Here is an 18,427-nt window from a genome sequence, read left to right on the forward strand (position 1 = left end):
ATCAACACTGAATCTTCATTACCCATACCTACATCCTCTACGCCCTCACTTGTTGGTGGTGCTGGAATTCAGAGCACATGCAGTGGCAAATGCCAGCGGAATGCATCGAAGCACCAAACATGACTACCGAGAAGATATGCATTGCAAAGCATAGACGGGCTGGCCAGGCAGCAAGGCTACAGCACATCGAGACAGGTACGGCTTCCGGTTGACATTCGCACTGAGATCCAATGCTAGCTGACATGAATCGTCAAGTGAAGGGTGCTTAGCACAGAGCTTCTTTTTATCTAGCTAGGAAGGACTTTGGTAGACACACTCTCCTTCTCTGCAAATGCGAAAGTTGCCAGTCCCGCCAATCCGTCACTAGTGCTCCAGTCCCTGAACATGGATTCTGCCATCAGACACTGGTGCTGGGAAGGACTGAGCCTATTCACCACCGCCAGTGGCAGAATCATTCTCAAACAAGCGCAGCCGATCTTTTGTGTGCGCAAGTACTCTGTGAGTGCAAGTATTTCGGACGAATGATGCCGCAGAGCACCACTGTAACCACCATCGTTGGAATCCGTGGGGTCCCAAGGGTTCACGCCTCTGTTGCTGTACATCATCTGCGATAATGAAGGGTATATCTGCTTCCGACCGATCAGCGTAAGAAGCATGATAGCAGCGGCATGAAAGAAAGCGCCTGTCAAAGCTGCCGAGGAATTTTGCAAGGCCAATGGTAAGATCGCGCTCACGGTGTCGTCGACTGAAGGCATCGAAGAACTGGACAACTCGCTGCATTCGGATAGCAGTGGATGCGTGCTTGTGTCCAAGCCAATGCTCTCACCGAACACTACCCAAAGACGCCTAAGCTCATCCATCGTTCTTTGAAGCGTTAGTAGATCGTATGACATCAAATCAAGGTCGGAAGAAGAGGTGGTGACGTTGATGCTGTTTGAAAGCCAGATAATGAGGTCAACTATGTTGTTGAAAACAGCAGTTCCTCTGCCGCAGGGATGCGTCATGGGTATTTCAGACCAAGATTTTTCGAGTAGTTGCGTTTTGGTTCCAAGCAAGAAGCATCGAATAGCTGAGTTCGACCTAACGATGAAGTATAGATGATTCAGAAGTTCATCGTTGAGAGAATCCGGACCAAGGAGAACAAATAGCCTCTCTGCGGCCAAAGTGTGCTTCAGCCAGGCATCTGCTGACGTGGCCTGAATCATCTCAAAGTAGGAAAGAAGGACAGTGACTGGTAACGCATTGATGGCTTTCTTCTTGCATATGGTCTTGCCAGGAGCTGCCCGGAACGAAGCTTGATGGTATCGAAGGCTATTTCCATAGTATTCGCACGCTGCTTGTGCCATTGCTGGATCACGAATGCTTTGAGCGGCAAATCCCAGAGACACCGCTCTTGCAGCGGTCTTCATGGCTGCAGCGTTTTTCGCACTAATCAAGCTAGGCAGTCTAGCAGTCCACGTACGCTCACTAGCATTTTGGGAGAAGTAGTTCAGGAATTTGAACAATAGTATGTCGTCGTACGTTGAGGTTGGTGTTACTGCATGGTAGAAAGAGGGTGCTGATGCATCGGGCATACAGGCTGTATGATGTCGTTTGATTGTTGCCCTCGGGCGTGCATTCGAGAAGGAGGCAAGATTGTTGTTGACAAGGAGCAGACCAGACACTGGCCCCGCACATATAATGTTGGAATCGATGCATCGTTGACAAGATGGCTCTTGAAGATCACACTGTTGAAATTCAGTACTCAGCCATGAACAAGCAGCAGGGCTGGGACTCGTTGACCTTTATCCTTTTCTTCTTGCATTGAATGCATGCTCGACTTCTAGCAACCTTAGCTGGCCGGACCATGGAGCAGCGTAACAGTTTAGCTAGTGGACAAAAGTCCTACGAACCACACCGAACGCAAGGCCGAAGTTCTGCTTATTACGATGATCCACAGAGAAGAAGGACATAAGCTACCGCCGAGTGTTATATAATGCTGTCGTGACTGTTCCAATGATCGTCAAGCTACGCCGAAACGGGAAATGTTTGCTAGCGTGAGCGTGCCCCAGGAAAGCTGTTTATGTCAGCAAGGCTCCGGCAAAGCGTAATCATGTGCTTCGATATTTGCGCGCTGCATCTCCATCTATCGGCGAGCATCGAGCTAGATTTGAATGTACACTCCTTGGCCGCCGGTTGATCACATAGCGCGTCGTGGATGAAGTGCATCAAGCATATAAATCTGAGTTACTCCTGAAAGCCTTGTCGAACACGATCTTCGGCATGCAGAGTAAGCCGTAAAGACCTTGGGAGAGCTTCAAAGGTTGACGCGCCAGGTGTATTAGAGTCGGAGCCTATATATCCGAGGCTGCTGACAGTTTCAGTACCTTTTGTACGAGTAGCACGGAAAGGAAGCAGGAACGCGTGGTGGAGACGCGTCAAGCAAGAACAATTTGGAGTCGAACCGATTCGGAAGGTGAAAAGACGATCCCAACCAGCCAGATTGCGCCACTAGCATTTTCGGGCATCTGCTGCCGTGACGAGCGTGATAGGCGATGCGGGCGAAGTGCCGATCAAAGGCATGTTTGACTCTGGGGGCTTTCCAATCTCGGCCAGGGGTATGCGTGCTGCGGAATTTGAATGCCGTTCACAAGCAGGACGCAGCACGAATTATAGTGCTGCAAATTGTGCTTCAGACCTACTAAAGAATGGATTGAGAGTGGTATGGGCATCTGCTGAATCTGGTTCTCCATAGCCGGGCATCTCGATTCGTGACGCTTGCCACTACTATCATCGCCTAAACTTCAAGCGATAATTGTGACGTAGTGGGTTGCGCATGTCCAAGCTTGGAAGCGAAGTTGAAGACTAGTCCCAAGCACTCGCAGGGCATACAACAACATTAATTGCAAAAAGATCAAGTGTTGTGTGTGGGCTGAGGATGCGCGTTTCTTGATTCCTTGTCACACCCTTGTCAATCCAGTTCTGTTTGTTTCCCCTTTCAATTCCTCTCATTGCTGCTCCGAGTCACCAACCTCAGAGACGATCAGCTCTGGCAGTTTAGTGCGAAGGGGCATCTGCCATAGCTGTCCCCTGCAACTCTCTACTCTTATCAACCTGTAGCAGATCTGACTCTGCATCGACACTCCGGGCGCAGCCGCAGTTGCCCACCATGGCCGGCGGAAAGCCATGGAGCGGCACCAACAAGATTCCCAGCGTCAATCAGTTCCTCCAGAACCTCGACAAGGACAAGGCAGAGCGCGACAAGCAATTAGATTCCGGTAAAGGCCAGCAGAAACACGTCGACGTGAAGCACCAGGATGCCATGCCTCACAAGAACCAGGAACGGATGAAGGATGCGAAGGAAGTCTCAGATCCCGTCACTGGTGGTCAGGTTATGATCGCTGATGTGGGAAAAGAGTACATGGAAAATGCCGACAATCCCATGGTGAGTCTTGAGGTGAATCATCTAAGCTGATATCAAGTCTGACAAGCAAACAGCTCTCAGTCCCAAACCAGAATCTCGGCAAGCCCACCACCGTACCTCTCGACTCGTCAATGAGTGGTGCTGAGTACAAGGAGAAGCAAGATATTACAGCACCGCCTGATCCAGTCGCAGAAGGCAGCACCTCTGATGTACCTATCCATGGCGAAAAGACGAACATCCTTTTCCATCCTACACCCTCCGTCAGCTATGAGCCTATGTTTGCCTCCCTGGAGAAGCGTGCCATGGGCCTAGGTATAGGAATAATGGTTGCCATTGTGGTCGTTGGCAAGATGTTTGGCGGTGCACTCAAGGGCCTGATACCTCTTGCCTTCTGTGTCTCTTCCGGAGTCTGGCTGTGGATGAAGGAAGTTGTGCGCAGTGGTCGAGAAGTCGAATGGTCTAGCGAGCAACAAAGAGGTCACACTGCCGTCGCAAACCTCCTCCCAGAATCCGTTGAATGGATGAACAGCTTCTTGGGCATTGTCTGGGGTTTGATCAACCCTGACATGTTCGCTGCTGTGGCCGATACCCTCGAGGACGTCATGCAGGCCTCTGTCCCTGCTGTCATCAACAATGTGAGAGTCGCCGAGATCGACCAAGGCAGCAACCCTATCAGAATTCTGAGTCTCCGAGCCCTGCCAGACAATAGAATGGGCGACATGAAGAAGACCATCCACGAAGAGAACAAGAAGACCAAAGATCCCCAGGAAGCTGCCGCAGACGAAGAAGGTGGCGAGTACTACAATCTCGAAGCCTCTTTCGCATACCACGCCAAACCTGCAGGTGCTGGCAAAGGCGTCTCTTCTCACGCTCGCAATATGCATATGAACCTGGTCTTCTATCTGGGTATCAAGGGCCTAGTCGGTGTTCCACTGCCAATCTTCGTCGAGCTCCAGGAATTAGTTGGCACTATTCGCCTGCGATTACAGCTTACACCCGAGCCGCCTTTCGCAAAGAGCTTAACCTTCACCTTGATGGGCGTGCCCCACGTGCAGGCTGGCTGTATACCAATGATCAAGAAGGGCGTCAACATTCTGAATCTTCCTCTGATCTCCAATTTCGTCAACTACGCAGTCGCAGCAGCCTCGAGCATGTACGTGGCGCCGAAGTCTATGACCCTTGACCTCAAATCGATGCTTCAAGGAGATGACGTTACAAAAGACACTCAGGCTCTTGGTGTCATGTGGATCCGTATCCATCGTGCTGTTGGCCTGAGCAAACAGGACCGCAAAGGCACTGATGGTGGTGGCAGCGACCCATATATCAATCTGTCCTTCTCCAAATACGGCAAGCCCATGTACTGCACTCGTGTCATCACGGATGATCTGAACCCAATATGGGAAGAAACAACTGCTTTGCTTGTCACGCCGGAACTGATCAAGGCCGACGAGCAGCTAAGTGTTGAGCTGTGGGATTCCGACCGACACACTGCTGATGACATTGTTGGCAAAGTCGAGCTTTCCATGCAGAAGATGATCCAACATCCTGGAAAGATGTATCCACAGATCTCGAAGCTAAGCGGCATGAACGAAGGCAGTGACATGCCCGGTGAGCTTCATTGGGAGGTTGGTTATTTTGGTAAGCCAAAATTCAGGCCTGCCCTACGAACCGATGGCAAAGACAAGTCCCTGCCAAAGAGCTTGCAAGACAAGCCCGAGTTTCAGGACGAGAAGGGCACACTTGACACCGAAGATGCTGATGCAGTCGCTCATACACCACCAGACCCGCTCTGGCCTACCGGTATCTGCAGCATAATTGTCCATCAGATTGTCAACCTGGAGCTTGAAAATATTAAAGGCAGCGAGGGCAACCGCAAAGGACGAGAATTCGAGCCTGCCAAACCGTATGGCGAAGCAACCGACGAAGAGGCCAAGACCCTGCCTTCATCATACTGCACCATTCTTTTCAATGATGTCCTAGTCTACCGGACTCGAACCAAGGCTGTAAGCAGCAAGCCGATCTTCAACGCTGGAACAGAACGGTTCGTCCGAGACTGGCGATCAGAAATCGTTACTGTGACGGTACGAGACTCGCGAAACCGGGAGCACGACCCCATCCTAGGCGTGGTTCCACTTCGCTTGTCAGAACTACTCAACACTAGCTCCCAGGTCACTAGATGGTACCCGCTCGACGGTGGTGTTGGCTTTGGTCGGGTCAGAATCTCACTCTTGTTCCGAAGCGTCGAAACTCGTCTTCCTCCCAACATGCTCGGCTGGGATGTAGGCACTTTCGAGTTCTTGTCTGAGAAGATCCTTGCTACTGGTTGGGACAAGAGTAGCACCAAGCTGAAGCTAAGGACAGGTGGCAGCACTGGCAAGGTTCCACGTAACCATTGTCACAAGACTGACGAAGGCGATGGTATACTTTGGGACATCTCAGCCGCCAACAATCGCCAGGTCCGCCTTCCGGTCAAGCACCGCTATCGATCACCTATCGTCTTCGAATTTCACACACCAAACCATCGAGCACCACAAGCCTACGCTACCATCTGGCTGCAGCATCTCGTTGACAACGAAGACACGCCATTCAATATCCCCATCTGGTCGACCAAGCACGGTGACAGACTTGTCCAAAACTACGTGACCGAACGCAATCTAGCAGCCAAGCAGGTGCCCGGTCTCGAAGACGTTGAAGAAATCGGCCGTCTCCAATTCCGAGCCCGCTTCAAGGCCGGTACGGACGAATCCCACCGTGACTTCATCATCGACGGCGACACCCGCGAAACCTTCGAGACCTGGGAAGCTTGCCAAGCCGAAGGTGTCAGAGCACGTGTCGTCGAACCTGAGGTACCCGCCACAATCCAGTCACTGCACGAGAATTCTCTGCGCGAAGGCCGAGACGTCCTTCATCAAGCCGATGACAAGGAGAAGAAACACTGGCTCGGCAAGGACGGAACAGACTGGTCCGGTGCATTTGGCGATGATCCAAGAGCATACACCGACAAGAATCTCAACAAGGTAGCAGAACCAGGCGTCGACCGCCCACCCCACGACCCAGTCAACCCATCATCCGACGACGACAGCGACAACGACAACTCCGACTCCTCCTCCGACCTCGGCATCACAGACGCCAGCAACGCCCCCGCAGGCGGCTTCAAGAAACGCACCGGTCCCAACGCCCACGGTCCAGAGAACCACGCCAACGGCTACGACAACAGCAGCGACGGTAGAGCCTCGTTTGAGACCTCGAATACAGGGTACACCACCATGACGGAGACGGATAGTGTTCTCTCCCCTCGTAGTAAGGATGCGAAGTTCGATGAGAAGGCGGATAAGAGGACGGAGAAGAGGAAGCATAGGGGGATGATGCAGTGGAAGCCTGCGAGGAATGTGGCGTTTGCGAAGGATCAGACGAAGGTTGGTCTTAATAGGATTAAGAAGAGGTTTACGGGGGGTCTGGGGGGACGGGAGCCGGGTGTGGAGACTGAGGCTTCGTAGATTTAGGATGGTGTGGTGTGGAGGGAGGGGTGGGAGGAGGTATTGAGATCTTAGTTAGTATGGTATCCGTTGTATTTGATGAGGATGACTGATGGGGTTAATTATACCTGGCATTGATGAGAGCAGTTGCAACGATGGAGGGATGAATGAAGGATGTTCACAATACGGATGAAAGCCTGAGCTGCGTCGACTTTCGGAGGCCCTCTGCTTTCCTATTTTATCATACACCCTAACCATCTCTTCTCCTGTATTGTCTTTCAAGTCAGTGCGTGTCATGTCACCTATCAATCACTAAGGCCAAGGCAACATATTGCCAACGTGGCTGGTTAGTCAGCATCGCCCACTCATTTCATCCGCCCGTCGCTGTTACTCTCGCTCGCCCATCGCCCTCACCCTATCCATTTCCCCACAAAATCGAACGCAGCAGCACCGACATCCTCACGCACGCAGAACAGGCGCGACCGAAGATGAGGACCATATGTGAGTTGTCAAGGAAGTCACAACTGAGCACTTGAACCCGAGAAAGGTACAACCCTATGCAATAGCGGAAGGCACGACCGTGGGAGAAGGCAGTAACGTCCCGGCATTGATGCTGGGAAGGCGTGACACTGAGGCGCGACGAGGAAGGCACGACCACGAGAAGCAGCTGCGACCGTGAGAGGAGGAATGAGTGATCGTAAGAGACGGAAGGCACGACCTTGAGCGAGGAAGGCACAAAGTTCCAGTGGAGAAGGTATGATCAAGCATGCTTGCCTTATATTGCTCAGGGGATCGGAGCTAGGCGAGCAGGGAACGCGGGCAGAGCAGAGCAATGCGGTGGGAGATTGTCTCCTCTCATTGTATTTAGTCTTGACGTGAGCAGGAGTGGTATCATTGACATGCTAAGTATCACAGTAGATTCAACGCTAGATCTAGCCTTCCCTTCCTATACCTTTTCCATACATATGCCTATTCGACTTTCTCGTAGATCGTGTAGTCGTGATAGTATGCAAACATTTTCCTTTCCAACATGCCAGAAGTGCTTCCGCTATAATTGAGATGCCCCCTAGAGCATCTTTCACGAAGTGTTTCAGGCTCTGATGGCAAAATTTCGCATCGTGTCTCACCCGGAGTCCTCCCTAGGCAGCAGCAGTAGCCAGCTGTTTTATCCACTCATCGCCATCCATGGCCGGTGCTGTATTCATGGTAGGCTCCGTATCCATAACAACCTCATTCGCCAACGGGCTCGGTCTCTTCGCAGATTGTTCCCTTCTCTTCTCCTCCTCCTGTCTTTGTTTCTCGGCTCTTTCTTGCATGCGCTTGATAGATCTGGCTACCCGTTCTTTCTCCAACTTCATGGCACGTTCCTTCTGCAGCAATTGTGCATGCAGGAAAGCTCTCCTGCTCGCACCGGTTCTGCCAATTTTTCGCTCCAAGGGACCAGTTTCCACAACTTCGACCTTGAGTATCGAGAAGCTGACGCCATCGTGAGGTGTATTCTCAGCACCTTCCGGCCAAGACCGACTGCGCACACCAAACCGCGCAGTCTCCTCGTACCGTTCAAGCAGGGGCATGACCACACAGGTGATCTTCAAATCCTTTCCTTTCGATATGTCGATTGGTTGCGCAGGTGGCTTGAGATCTTTGCTGATCTCCACCTTCGGATTCTGATCGTGGACAATCTTCTGCAAAAGAGCTTCATCGATATTGTGGAAAGCAGGCTTGATCCAACCCATGTGCATGGCGGCTGCCACTGGATCCGTGTCATCAGTGTATATGCCAGTACCCCAAAGGTTTCGTGTTGAGCATATCAGTTTCCGCTCTCTTTCTTGTAGCCAGCTCTTCGAAATGTGTATTGTGTAGGTACAATTGAGGTCAACTGCGTCGTTGAAGGACTTCGGCAGTTTTGGTTTTATGCAAAGCTCGTAATCATCGTCAGCCGCTCTAGAGCTCTCGGGAAGCATAATGGCAGCATCGTATTGGAATGTTCCGAGATGTCTGCGTGGCTTTCGCAGAGTCTGCGATATGACCGTGCTAACTTTGACTGTTTTCTTGGGCTTGAAGATCGGAGCTGTGTCGTATCGAGCAGATGATGTGCTCGCAGCAGCACCAGCGAGAGGCGTGCCAGCCCGTCGACCTGTGCTAGTGCCTGTTAGTGGAGTGCCTCGCCTTTGGAAAGCAGGTGTGGCCATCTCTTCTAGATCAGCCTTGTACGAGTTTTGATGTTTTGTCCGTTTGTTGCTCTTCGCGGCAGACGACCTCTTACCGCTATGCTCACCATCTGCACGCGACTCGTCGTCTTGGGTCTTTCTAGAACGCTTGCCAATGTTCGAAACTGTTCTTCCCATTTTCGGAGGTTCGGTCAGGCGTGCAGAGTCGTCCTTCTTGAAAGGAGTGTTGGAGACAGGTACTGGAGTGGTAGAGCTGCCGATGCCACCACCAATGCCTGAAAACACTCTTCCTTGTTCGCTCTTCACACCACCATCGGGCACGGGCGTTTGAGCTTGAGCGCCCTGTACGGCCTGAGGGACAGGTGAATAGCGACCACGTCTGTTTTCTAATCCAAGCCCGACTATGGTCTTATGTGATACTTCATCGCTGCCTTTCCGCCCCTGCTCTTCTACTGGACCACCCATGTTGTAGGCGCCGACTGAGCCTGCAAAAGGCGAAAAGTGACGGAAGCGACTCCGGTCGCCATATATCGAGCGGTCGCTGTGAGACTGGGCAGAGTCTTGTCGCAGCATGTTTTGAGATGCCATGTTCGATGGGTCGGCGGGTTGGCTTGTTGGCCCATTCAAAATGCCTGCAAGACCGCGGTTGACTGGGCCATTCGTTGTTGCCCGCCTGAACTCAGGCGACAGGGATTGAGGCGGGGGTATAGATGGAGATGGTTGGGCTGTCGCTGGTACTGTCCTAGGAATGTCACGAAAGCCGGGTGGCTTGGTATCATATGCGCCGGAGAAACCATTGACTCGAGGCAGCTCCTGAGCGGGAGGTGGCGGATCAGCATACCAATTGTGCCTCTGGGGAGGTAAGGGATCGAAGGATCGTGTAGGCTGCGATGGTGGAATGGAGGATTGAGGTTGACTGTTCGGTCTTTGCAGTATACCACTGAGACTCGTTCTACGAGCTCTCTCATCTTGCTCTTCTCTTACGGACGGCGGGTGGCCGAACCGGGCTGGATTCTGAAACTGAGGATATGGGGGATGTGCGTAGCGATCTTGTTGTTCGTACAGGGGTCGATGGGGAGCCATTGAGGTGCCGGAACTGGCACTTCGTTGACGATTACCTCCGAAAGCACCGTCGAATCTGTCCGGGGTATGCGACCTTTTGTAGGGGTATTCAGGTATTCCAGCTCTTGTTGACTGATGAGGTGGAGACATGATCTGGTGGACAGACATACCCGGATTCGAGACAGGGCCAGGTCTCGAATTCTGGTGGGAGTGAAATTGGGGCATTTCATGGTTGTGTGCCTTTCGGTCTGCTTCTCCTCCGAGCATGGACGAGATGGACATGCTACTACCAGGTCTTTTGTACGGGTTCGGAGGCGGTATGGATTGGTGGGGTGGTGGAGCCTTCATCTCATAGAGTGATCCATGCATCGGGGCCATAGGGTTATGAGGCATTTGAGGCTGGTAACGAGGGAATTGCTGTGGAGAAGGAGGCAGCATGGGACGAGGATGGCCGAATATAGGTTGAGGGAAATGGTGATCTGGTTGGCCTATTTCGACGGGTCGTTAGTAACATGAACATCAGAGCGAAAAGCGTGCATGTTCCGGTTATCCAGCCCTAAGCGTGAAGCTGGAATAGCTATCAACGTGATGCAGTGCTGAGATGTGACTGGTATCTTGAGCGTGTCCGACGCCTGTTTCTGCGGTCGCAGCAGGATGTTACCACGTCTTGACAACCAGAGTCATGATAGCAGCCGAGAAGGAGTTTTGATCCTGACATACCATTCATCATGCGAGGTGGACTACCAGCCGTCGCAAATGACTGCGGCGAGTGGCCTGGCAAGGCCATCGTATGGATTGGATACCCAATCTTGAGTGTCGCTCGTGTCGTGGATCAGCGACGAGGTTTTGTTGCTGATGATGTGGAGGTTTCGCGACGGTGAATTAAGCTCGGAAATAGAGAAACCATGACATGTATGCAGGATTAAGTAATGCAGATGGCTCGTGCCAATAGATGATGCTGTACGGTCATGGAGGATCGAGCAAGCGTATCGAGAATGCGACTGTTGTCCTGGTGCAAAGAATCGAAGACTGCGCTGTACAGCTCAAGGGGACAGAAAGCGCAGCTTTGCGTGAGTGATGATCCAAGAGGGAGAGCACTGAGCACGAGAGACCAGGAAAGTGCAAAAAGTGGAGGACTGAGGATGCTGGCAAGCGCATGGGCAAGGTCCAAGTGGATCCGACACTGCAAGGACCCAGCAAGCCCAGCATCCGACCGCCACCATGGTTTCCAAAGGACAGACGTAGAAGACGCGCCTGACCGTTCTTTGACCTGCCTACTACCATATCTGGGTCCTATGTATGCGCATGTGCTCGGAAATTTTTCAGCTTCGAATACGAGCTCCCCAGTAATTGCCGAGGGTGCAGATGCATGACCCTTGGGAACAAAGAGAACAGCTTCAGGCATATCCGACAGTAGTCAGGGCAAATAGGCGTGGCTAGTTATGGAGAAGTGGGCATGTCATCTGCTGCACCTCAGAAAACGATGTTTGCTCAGCTCCGGTAATTGAAGGCATTCCCGGTCCTCCATGCGCTCACACAAGAAAGCCGCAGCTGTCTACTATCGTGGTGAGATCGAAGGGTGAACAACGGATTATTGTCGTGGATAAGGCATCCATCATCTGCGAAGCTTGATGCGTTTTGTTTTCCTGCTGTTCCTCGGAAAGGGTCAAGCCTGCCCCACCAAATCGGAAAGCAATTGGCGCACTAAAATAATTTCGTAGCGCAATGGCACGTCCAAGCGTTGGCCTAGTAAACCTTATCCTCATGGAGGATCTGCAAGCTCTCGTGTCGGTGTCGCCAATCACTTTCATGACGCCATTGCTAAATGCATCTTGACTTGTAGCTAGGAACCCTCGAGACACTGCATGCATGAACAGATTGCTTGCAGATGTATGGTTCACAATGCTTTTGATGTACTGATGGCAGGTGATGAAGTCGTTATTCATCGTCCAATGTGTGGTAGAACGTGAAGGACCTGCCCTGCGTTGACCGATCGTGCATTGTAAATACGAAAGCATATCCTTGTGCCGAATAAATTCCAGGTTCGGAAATGTCGAGATTCGCACCACATTCTAGCTTATATCAACCTCGACCTGGTGCAAACCACTGCGTGTCTGGTGAAGGTGATTGTCCATGCGTTATCCACTTGCGTATAGAGCAGAAGCGTGTACAGTCTGTTGCTTGAAGTCATGTAGTGAACTCACTAACGACTTCCTCGGAGGACATTATCAACATTGAGCGGATCGTGAAAGCTCAAATCGAGGAGTATTCTTTTGGCGATGATGAGGGAATGCCTACAGGTAGCGAGGCAGACCGAGAAAGGACGGAAGAAAAGTTTCTGGAGGCACGAGAACTACGTTGATCACGAATGTGCTCTTTCCCAACATATAGTGAAGAGCTCAGCACGACTTAGGTGCCACTTGGAAAGTATGCTGTTTTGCAGTGAAGAAAGTCTTAATTGTCCTCTAGTACAGTTCCCTGCTTGCTTCACCTCTGCTGCAGCAGTGCTCAAGCGTATCTGCACACACGTGCAACAAAACAATATTACCACCAACTTTTGGTGCCGTTCAGGCAATTGTCCCAACCCTCCCAGTCGTATGTCCCTTCTCTTGAGTCGTCCCCGTTGTCCCCCCGGCTTCAATGATCGTTAGATTATGTATAGTGTTGTTGTAGACATAGAAAATCGTTAGTACCATGCTGGGTATCGTGAAAACAAATCTATCCCGTCGCCAGCTTGTGCCGCTCACACCATCCTGTAACGCCTTCACTTCCAACATTATTTATAGCTCCTGCTGCTCAACTTCTTGTGCTGGTGCAGCTGTGGGTGCAGGCGCGTCGTTCAACGCCGACACAGCCTGTTCTTCGCCCTGCTGCGCCTCTGACGGTGACTCTACACGCTGCTTCTTGTTCGGGTGGGCTAGCTCGTTCGATTGCAGTTGTTGCTCTAGTTCTTCAATCCTCCTCTTGAAATGATCTGTCACCTGAATCGCCTCGTCTCGCTCCCTCCTTAGATTGTTCTCGTTGTCTGAGAAGACCATATTGATAACCTCGAGCTCGGAAACTCGGGTCTTCAGTACAGCATTCTGTGCGACAAGCGCCTCGTAGCTCATCGGCTGTTCGAGTTGGCGATCATTCAGAGACACGAGCGACCCAGGTGATTGGTGGCCGCCGAGCTGAGGTAGAGCTGGTGTCTGGAATTGGTGGTCTTGGAGAGCGACGCCGTCGAACATGTGCTGGGGAGCAATGTTGGGGTCGTGGTGCATCGAGGGAGTACCTGTTCTTGATATTGGCGAATGTGATCTTTCAAGGTTGAATTGAGCGGTCATCTGCGACACTCGTCTATGCGCACCATTTTGAACATCTGTCGACTGTGACGCTGGAAGACTTTGCTGGTTTATCTGTGCATGGTCAGATGTGATTTAGTCGCGCCATGATTCAGTTGTATATACCTGTTTCTTTGGACCTTGATTCGCCGACTTGACTCGATTACGACTCTTGATCACGTCTGTCTTCAAGCTGATGGGTCGAGGTCGCCCATGCAGCTTGAGGAAGAGGCCGCACGCATTGCAGAGCACCGAGCCCGACTCGTCGCGTCGCCATAGTGGTGTCGTTGATGTTTCGCAATTCTGGCAGACAGGCTGTGTGTACGGAGAATTATGGTCAGTCAATGATGCTGCCATTGTTGAGCGTTGAACTGCGACAACCGATAATGATAAGGAAGAACAGATAATGATAAGAGAAGATTGCGACGATGCGGTTGTCGGCTTTCTGCCGCCTTATCGCGAAAACGGCAGGTAGGCCGACCTCCCTCGGCGAATATGAATATGGAACGAAAACTATTGGGACTTACCGGCATGTTGTTATTTCCTGATATTCCTGGTGTCGGCACTGGCAGCATGGGCTGAAAAGGTATGTTCGGCGCACTTGTCGCTGAAAAAGATCTATGACAGGTCAGAAGTCGCGTCTGCATGACCTGGGGTGTTCAACTTGCCTCATCTGCGGCTCTTGCGTGGACGCTATCGATGCCAATGTGGTGAGCCCCGGCAGTGACGCCCTTTCTTGTTGTTGTCGGTGGTATACTTCTGCTCTATCCGCGCTCAGACTGGCCGTCCTTGTGTGGAAGTTCGGTTGCTGAGAGAACATGTTACTTGTGGAGGCTAGGGTCGATGCCGACGACGACCGTGATATGTCCTTGAGGAACATCGGTCCGCTAGGCAAGGGTGAGGGTAAACGTGGGTTACCGGTCGAGCCATGGTAGGGTCCAACACTGCTTGAGGAGCGATGTGCATTCGACTGCATCCCCTGATCGAGACTCGGTGTGTGGAATAGTGGACGGGCAAGCGCAGATGCCATGTTCTATGGTACTCGTAGCAGAAGTTTCTTGCTTCCAATTATTCACTTCTGGTGATGGCGTTCGTTCCGGGAATGTCGCTTTGGGGTCGGCTACAGAGAGTGTGAGGCACTCGGCGATACACACATCTTGGACGACACAAAGATACGTTCGACTATCGATAGATATCGAGATATGTCGGGCGGATAGTGGCCCATATGAACCAATCACTACGCCAGCATTAATTTACCGATAGGGGGACTAACGCTGACGAGGTATCCGGCATGGCTAAGAACAACTCAATCTCCATCAGCGGCTATCTCGACGGCGGCGGATCTCAGCATTCGGGGCGTTCATGGCTGGTGTGCATATTGTACAAGGCTGGATACGACCCTGATCCTGGGTTGTACAGAGCGTTTGACTTTGGGCAGATTGCCATCAAGTGCTCTCACAAGGCATGCATATGTAGTCTCGATACCGAAGTTCCCGGCCTGTGAGGGTCTGAATCTGGTAGACACCTCCTGAGAGCGTGGCATGGTTGGATTGCGAATCTGGAGTCGCGAAATTGCCAATTCCACCCGGAGTGGAGAGCCGTTACTGCATTTCTCGAACCGCCCCTTTCTCCTTATGAAGACGACATTGATCAAATCGAAGCACTTGTTACACAACACGCCTTATCTGCAGGCCAGACAAGATGCGAATGCGCCCAGGAAGATTCTTAGAACTTCGACATCAACCTGTGAGCCTGCCGTCAGGCGTGGTACCCAGGAGAGCGAGCCTCCCCTGAACATGCCAGGACGAGCTATTGATGCCTGACATCGACCTAGCTTCAGCCGGAATAGTTATAGAGTCGCTCGGTGATTCTCTTTTAGGTGATTCTCTTGTAGGTGTTCCTCCAGAAAAAAGCAGACGACATTGTGTTTCAGCGATTGTGTAGAGACATCCAGAGGCGTAACGGTCTTGAATAGTGTTTTCAGCCACAGCGAGCCCCGAAGTGCATGTGTTTCAGGCCATAGCGTAGATCTCGCGGCTCTTTCTAGACTCTCGTTGGGTTGGAGAACAAAGCCGGCGCTAAGTTCCCAGGCTTTGACGCCATGTGCAAGCTAAACTCAACTCGACGTTCTGCTCGTGCTTGTTGCCAGCCTGGAGATAATCCCTGGTAGAGTACGAATTCGGTTCATGAAATTTAGTGACAGCATCTGCACAACGCAAGGCAAGCAGAACAATAATAGGCCCTCATTCAGGTCGGCTTCACCACGCAATCCCTCCGCCTAGACCTCATCTCCCTAAATCGAATAATGGTATAAAAGCACAATGCCCTCACGACATAGGCCAGCGGCCTCAGGATATGCCAGGTTGGCACAGGCCGACGAGGACGAGGGCAGACTCTCGTTCGAGAATTCCGACGACGAGTACGACATAGCGACACCGATAAATACTCGCTATGAATCGATAATACCTCCGGGCCCTCGAGATGGCATGCGATCAGTATCGAATCGAGGCCGCCCAACCAGACCACGAAAGCGCATGCGAAGGAACTCGTCCGGCATCGACATCAAAGCTATAAATGCACGTCTAGAAAAGTGGGCAGATGAGATAGCGTCCAAATTCAAGATCAGCTCCGTGAGGGGGAAGTCAGACAAAGAAGAGCAGCTTGAGATCCATCATTCAGTGTTCCAAGCTCCTGATGGCGTGCGACCTTTCACGGCGAAACAGCTTTCGGAGCTGCCTCCAGCTGATGAGGGTCCCGACCGGTGCAACAAGCAATACTTCGATGAGGTTGTTGAGAGTGTCAGAGTCGCAATCGAGCTGGGCATGCACCCAAAGATGATATCTCAAGGGAGTTCTGGCAGCTACTTTGCTAGAAACTCCGAAGGAAAGGTCGTGGGTGTATTCAAACCGAAAGATGAAGAGCCATATGCCTCGAGGAATCCAAAATGGACAAAATGGATACACAGGAACCTGTTCCCTTGCTTCTTCGGTCGAGCATGTCTGATTCCCAACTTGTCCTACGTCTCGGAAGCTGCGGCATATGTCTTGGACGTGCAACTGCGCACTAATATCGTACCACATACAGACATCGTTTGGCTGTCCTCGAAATCCTTCTACTACGACTTTTGGGAAAAGGGTGGCTTCTGGAGGCGGAATAAGGAACTGCCTGCGAAACCGGGCAGCTTTCAGGTCTTCTTGAAGGGTTACAAAGACGCTACTATGTTTCTAAGAGAGCACCCATGGCCAGACCAGAACAGTGCAGACTTTCGAGCAGATATCGTGGACAAGAAGAAACGGCGACCGTTAGCAAATTGCTTGCCTGGAGTACCACTATCAGATGACGAAGACGATACCCCACGAACAGCCTCCCCTGCTCCCCAAGAGAATACACCAAGGTTTGCATGGACGCCTACTCTGAAGCAGGCTTTCAGAGAAGAGCTGGAAAAGCTAGTGATATTAGACTACATAATGCGAAACACAGATCGAGGACTGGATAATTGGATGATCAAGATCGATTGGGAATCACAAGATGTGTCTATCGTCGCAGAACCACCAAAACCACAACAGAAGGACGAAAACGGCGACTCTCTTATGCCAGCGCCACGGCCAGTCTCTGTTGGTCCAAGGCCCGAGTCAAACACGTCGCGTCCCTACCGCCGCTATGAAGCGATGGAGAGCAGATCCTCCACGCCTTTGAACGACAAAGCAACAGCTGGCCCAGCTATTAGACTAGGGGCTATCGACAACTCCCTTTCCTGGCCTTGGAAACATCCCGATGCCTGGCGCTCCTTCCCCTTCGGCTGGCTCTTCCTCCCCGTCTCACTGATCGGTCAACCCTTCTCTCAGAAGACGCGCGATCACTTCCTGCCACTTCTCACCTCCACAGCCTGGTGGAGCGAGACCCAATCAGCCCTACGGCGCGTGTTCATCCAGGATAACGACTTCAAAGAATCTATGTTCGCCCGTCAAATAGCAGTAATGAAAGGTCAAGCCTGGAACGTTGTCGAAACTCTTAAACAATCAGACCACGGCCCTCTCGAACTAACAAGACGCACTCGAGTATGTGTTTGGGACGACCTAGTCGATATTCCGGTGGCCATACCCATGCGTATGAGCACAGAAATCAACAGGCAAAATCCGAGAAAAACAGTTCGTATAGAGACGAAGCATGGTCACAAGCACACCTCCCACGATTATGAACCAGAGGAAGAAATGGATATAGGCATGAATCCTCACGCCTCGTCCGCCCCTTCAAAACCACAAGCACAACAAGTACACGCTCCACCCTTTGACTTGCTTGGCAGTCCGACCTCAGAGCTTCCTAACCCCAACCGCTTCGATCTCACCCGCGAGAACAGCGATGGAGACATTGTAGGCCGCACATCGAGTGACCCAGAAGGCCTCTTCACACTGCAAAACCAAGGCCCACCGTCGCCAGTCCTCTCGAGCCATACCCTCGACTTCGCGGATAGAGATCGTGGACATACCTCCGCATCCGCCAACCTCAGCAATTCTGTTACCCTTCCGTCGCGCCCACAGCACCAGAAACCAGACAAGAGACCCAGGTTCAGTCTCGACTTCCCACGACACAAATCCTCACGTTCAACGAGTCACACACACGAACCAAGTGCGAGTGCGTCAAGGAGGAGTAGGAGTAACTCGACGAGGACAGCGAACGGAGGCAGACATGGATATGACTACGACTATGAAGACGATGCGGCGGGTGATCTTGGCTATGCTGCTGCGAGCGACATGGAAGGGCAGAAGAGGAAGGTTATTGTTGAGCGGCTGGAGGCTGTGAAGAGTCGACGGCCGGTGTTCACATGGTGTTAAGAATCTGCTTTACGTACATCTTGAGGTTTGTCAAGCATGGCGTTGCGGTCTCCTCTCTACAACGAGTGCGCTCTGGTCCAGTAAAGCTCCGAACCCTACGTCTTTGGAAAGTCGAGCTGGGTTCAAGTCTGGATCTGTGGCAATTGGATATGCATGGTAA

The 18,427-nt window shown here is 51.8% G+C and overlaps 5 protein-coding genes across 5 annotated transcripts; 2 read left to right on the forward strand and 3 right to left on the reverse strand.

Annotated features, from left to right (window-relative positions):
• Positions 1-287: 287 nt before the first annotated feature.
• Positions 288-1,574, reverse strand: PMZ80_003781 (uncharacterized protein; the record flags this gene model as incomplete). The annotated part of the gene is made up of 1 exon (XM_064872209.1): positions 288-1,574. The coding sequence occupies one exon, from the start codon at positions 1,572-1,574 to the stop codon at positions 288-290; it is 1,287 nt and encodes a 428-aa protein (XP_064732589.1).
• Positions 1,575-3,148: 1,574 nt separating this feature from the next.
• On the forward strand, positions 3,149-6,900 carry PMZ80_003782 (uncharacterized protein; the record flags this gene model as incomplete). The annotated part of the gene is made up of 2 exons (XM_064872210.1): positions 3,149-3,424; positions 3,478-6,900. The coding sequence occupies 2 exons, from the start codon at positions 3,149-3,151 to the stop codon at positions 6,898-6,900; spliced, it is 3,699 nt and encodes a 1,232-aa protein (XP_064732590.1).
• A 1,118-nt stretch (positions 6,901-8,018) lies between these two features.
• PMZ80_003783 (uncharacterized protein) lies at positions 8,019-10,591 on the reverse strand (the record flags this gene model as incomplete). The annotated part of the gene is made up of 1 exon (XM_064872211.1): positions 8,019-10,591. A coding segment is annotated over one exon (2,573 nt), but the record flags the coding sequence as incomplete, so codon positions are not given.
• A 2,301-nt stretch (positions 10,592-12,892) lies between these two features.
• GZF3 (GATA zinc finger protein 3) lies at positions 12,893-13,968 on the reverse strand (the record flags this gene model as incomplete). Its single annotated transcript, XM_064872212.1, has 3 exons — positions 12,893-13,510; positions 13,562-13,738; positions 13,963-13,968. 3 exons carry the CDS (start codon positions 13,966-13,968, stop codon positions 12,893-12,895), a joined length of 801 nt encoding a protein of 266 aa, XP_064732592.1.
• Positions 13,969-15,756: 1,788 nt separating this feature from the next.
• lsb6 (Phosphatidylinositol 4-kinase LSB6) lies at positions 15,757-18,267 on the forward strand (the record flags this gene model as incomplete). The annotated part of the gene is made up of 1 exon (XM_064872213.1): positions 15,757-18,267. One exon carries the CDS (start codon positions 15,757-15,759, stop codon positions 18,265-18,267), a length of 2,511 nt encoding a protein of 836 aa, XP_064732593.1.
• Between the last annotated feature and the right edge of the window lie 160 nt (positions 18,268-18,427).

This window comes from Knufia obscura, assembly GCF_036327395.1.
Source record: "Knufia obscura strain CCFEE 5817 isolate CBS 148926 chromosome Unknown scaffold_3, whole genome shotgun sequence".
In the NCBI taxonomy this organism is placed as follows: Eukaryota; Fungi; Ascomycota; class Eurotiomycetes; order Chaetothyriales; family Trichomeriaceae; genus Knufia; species Knufia obscura.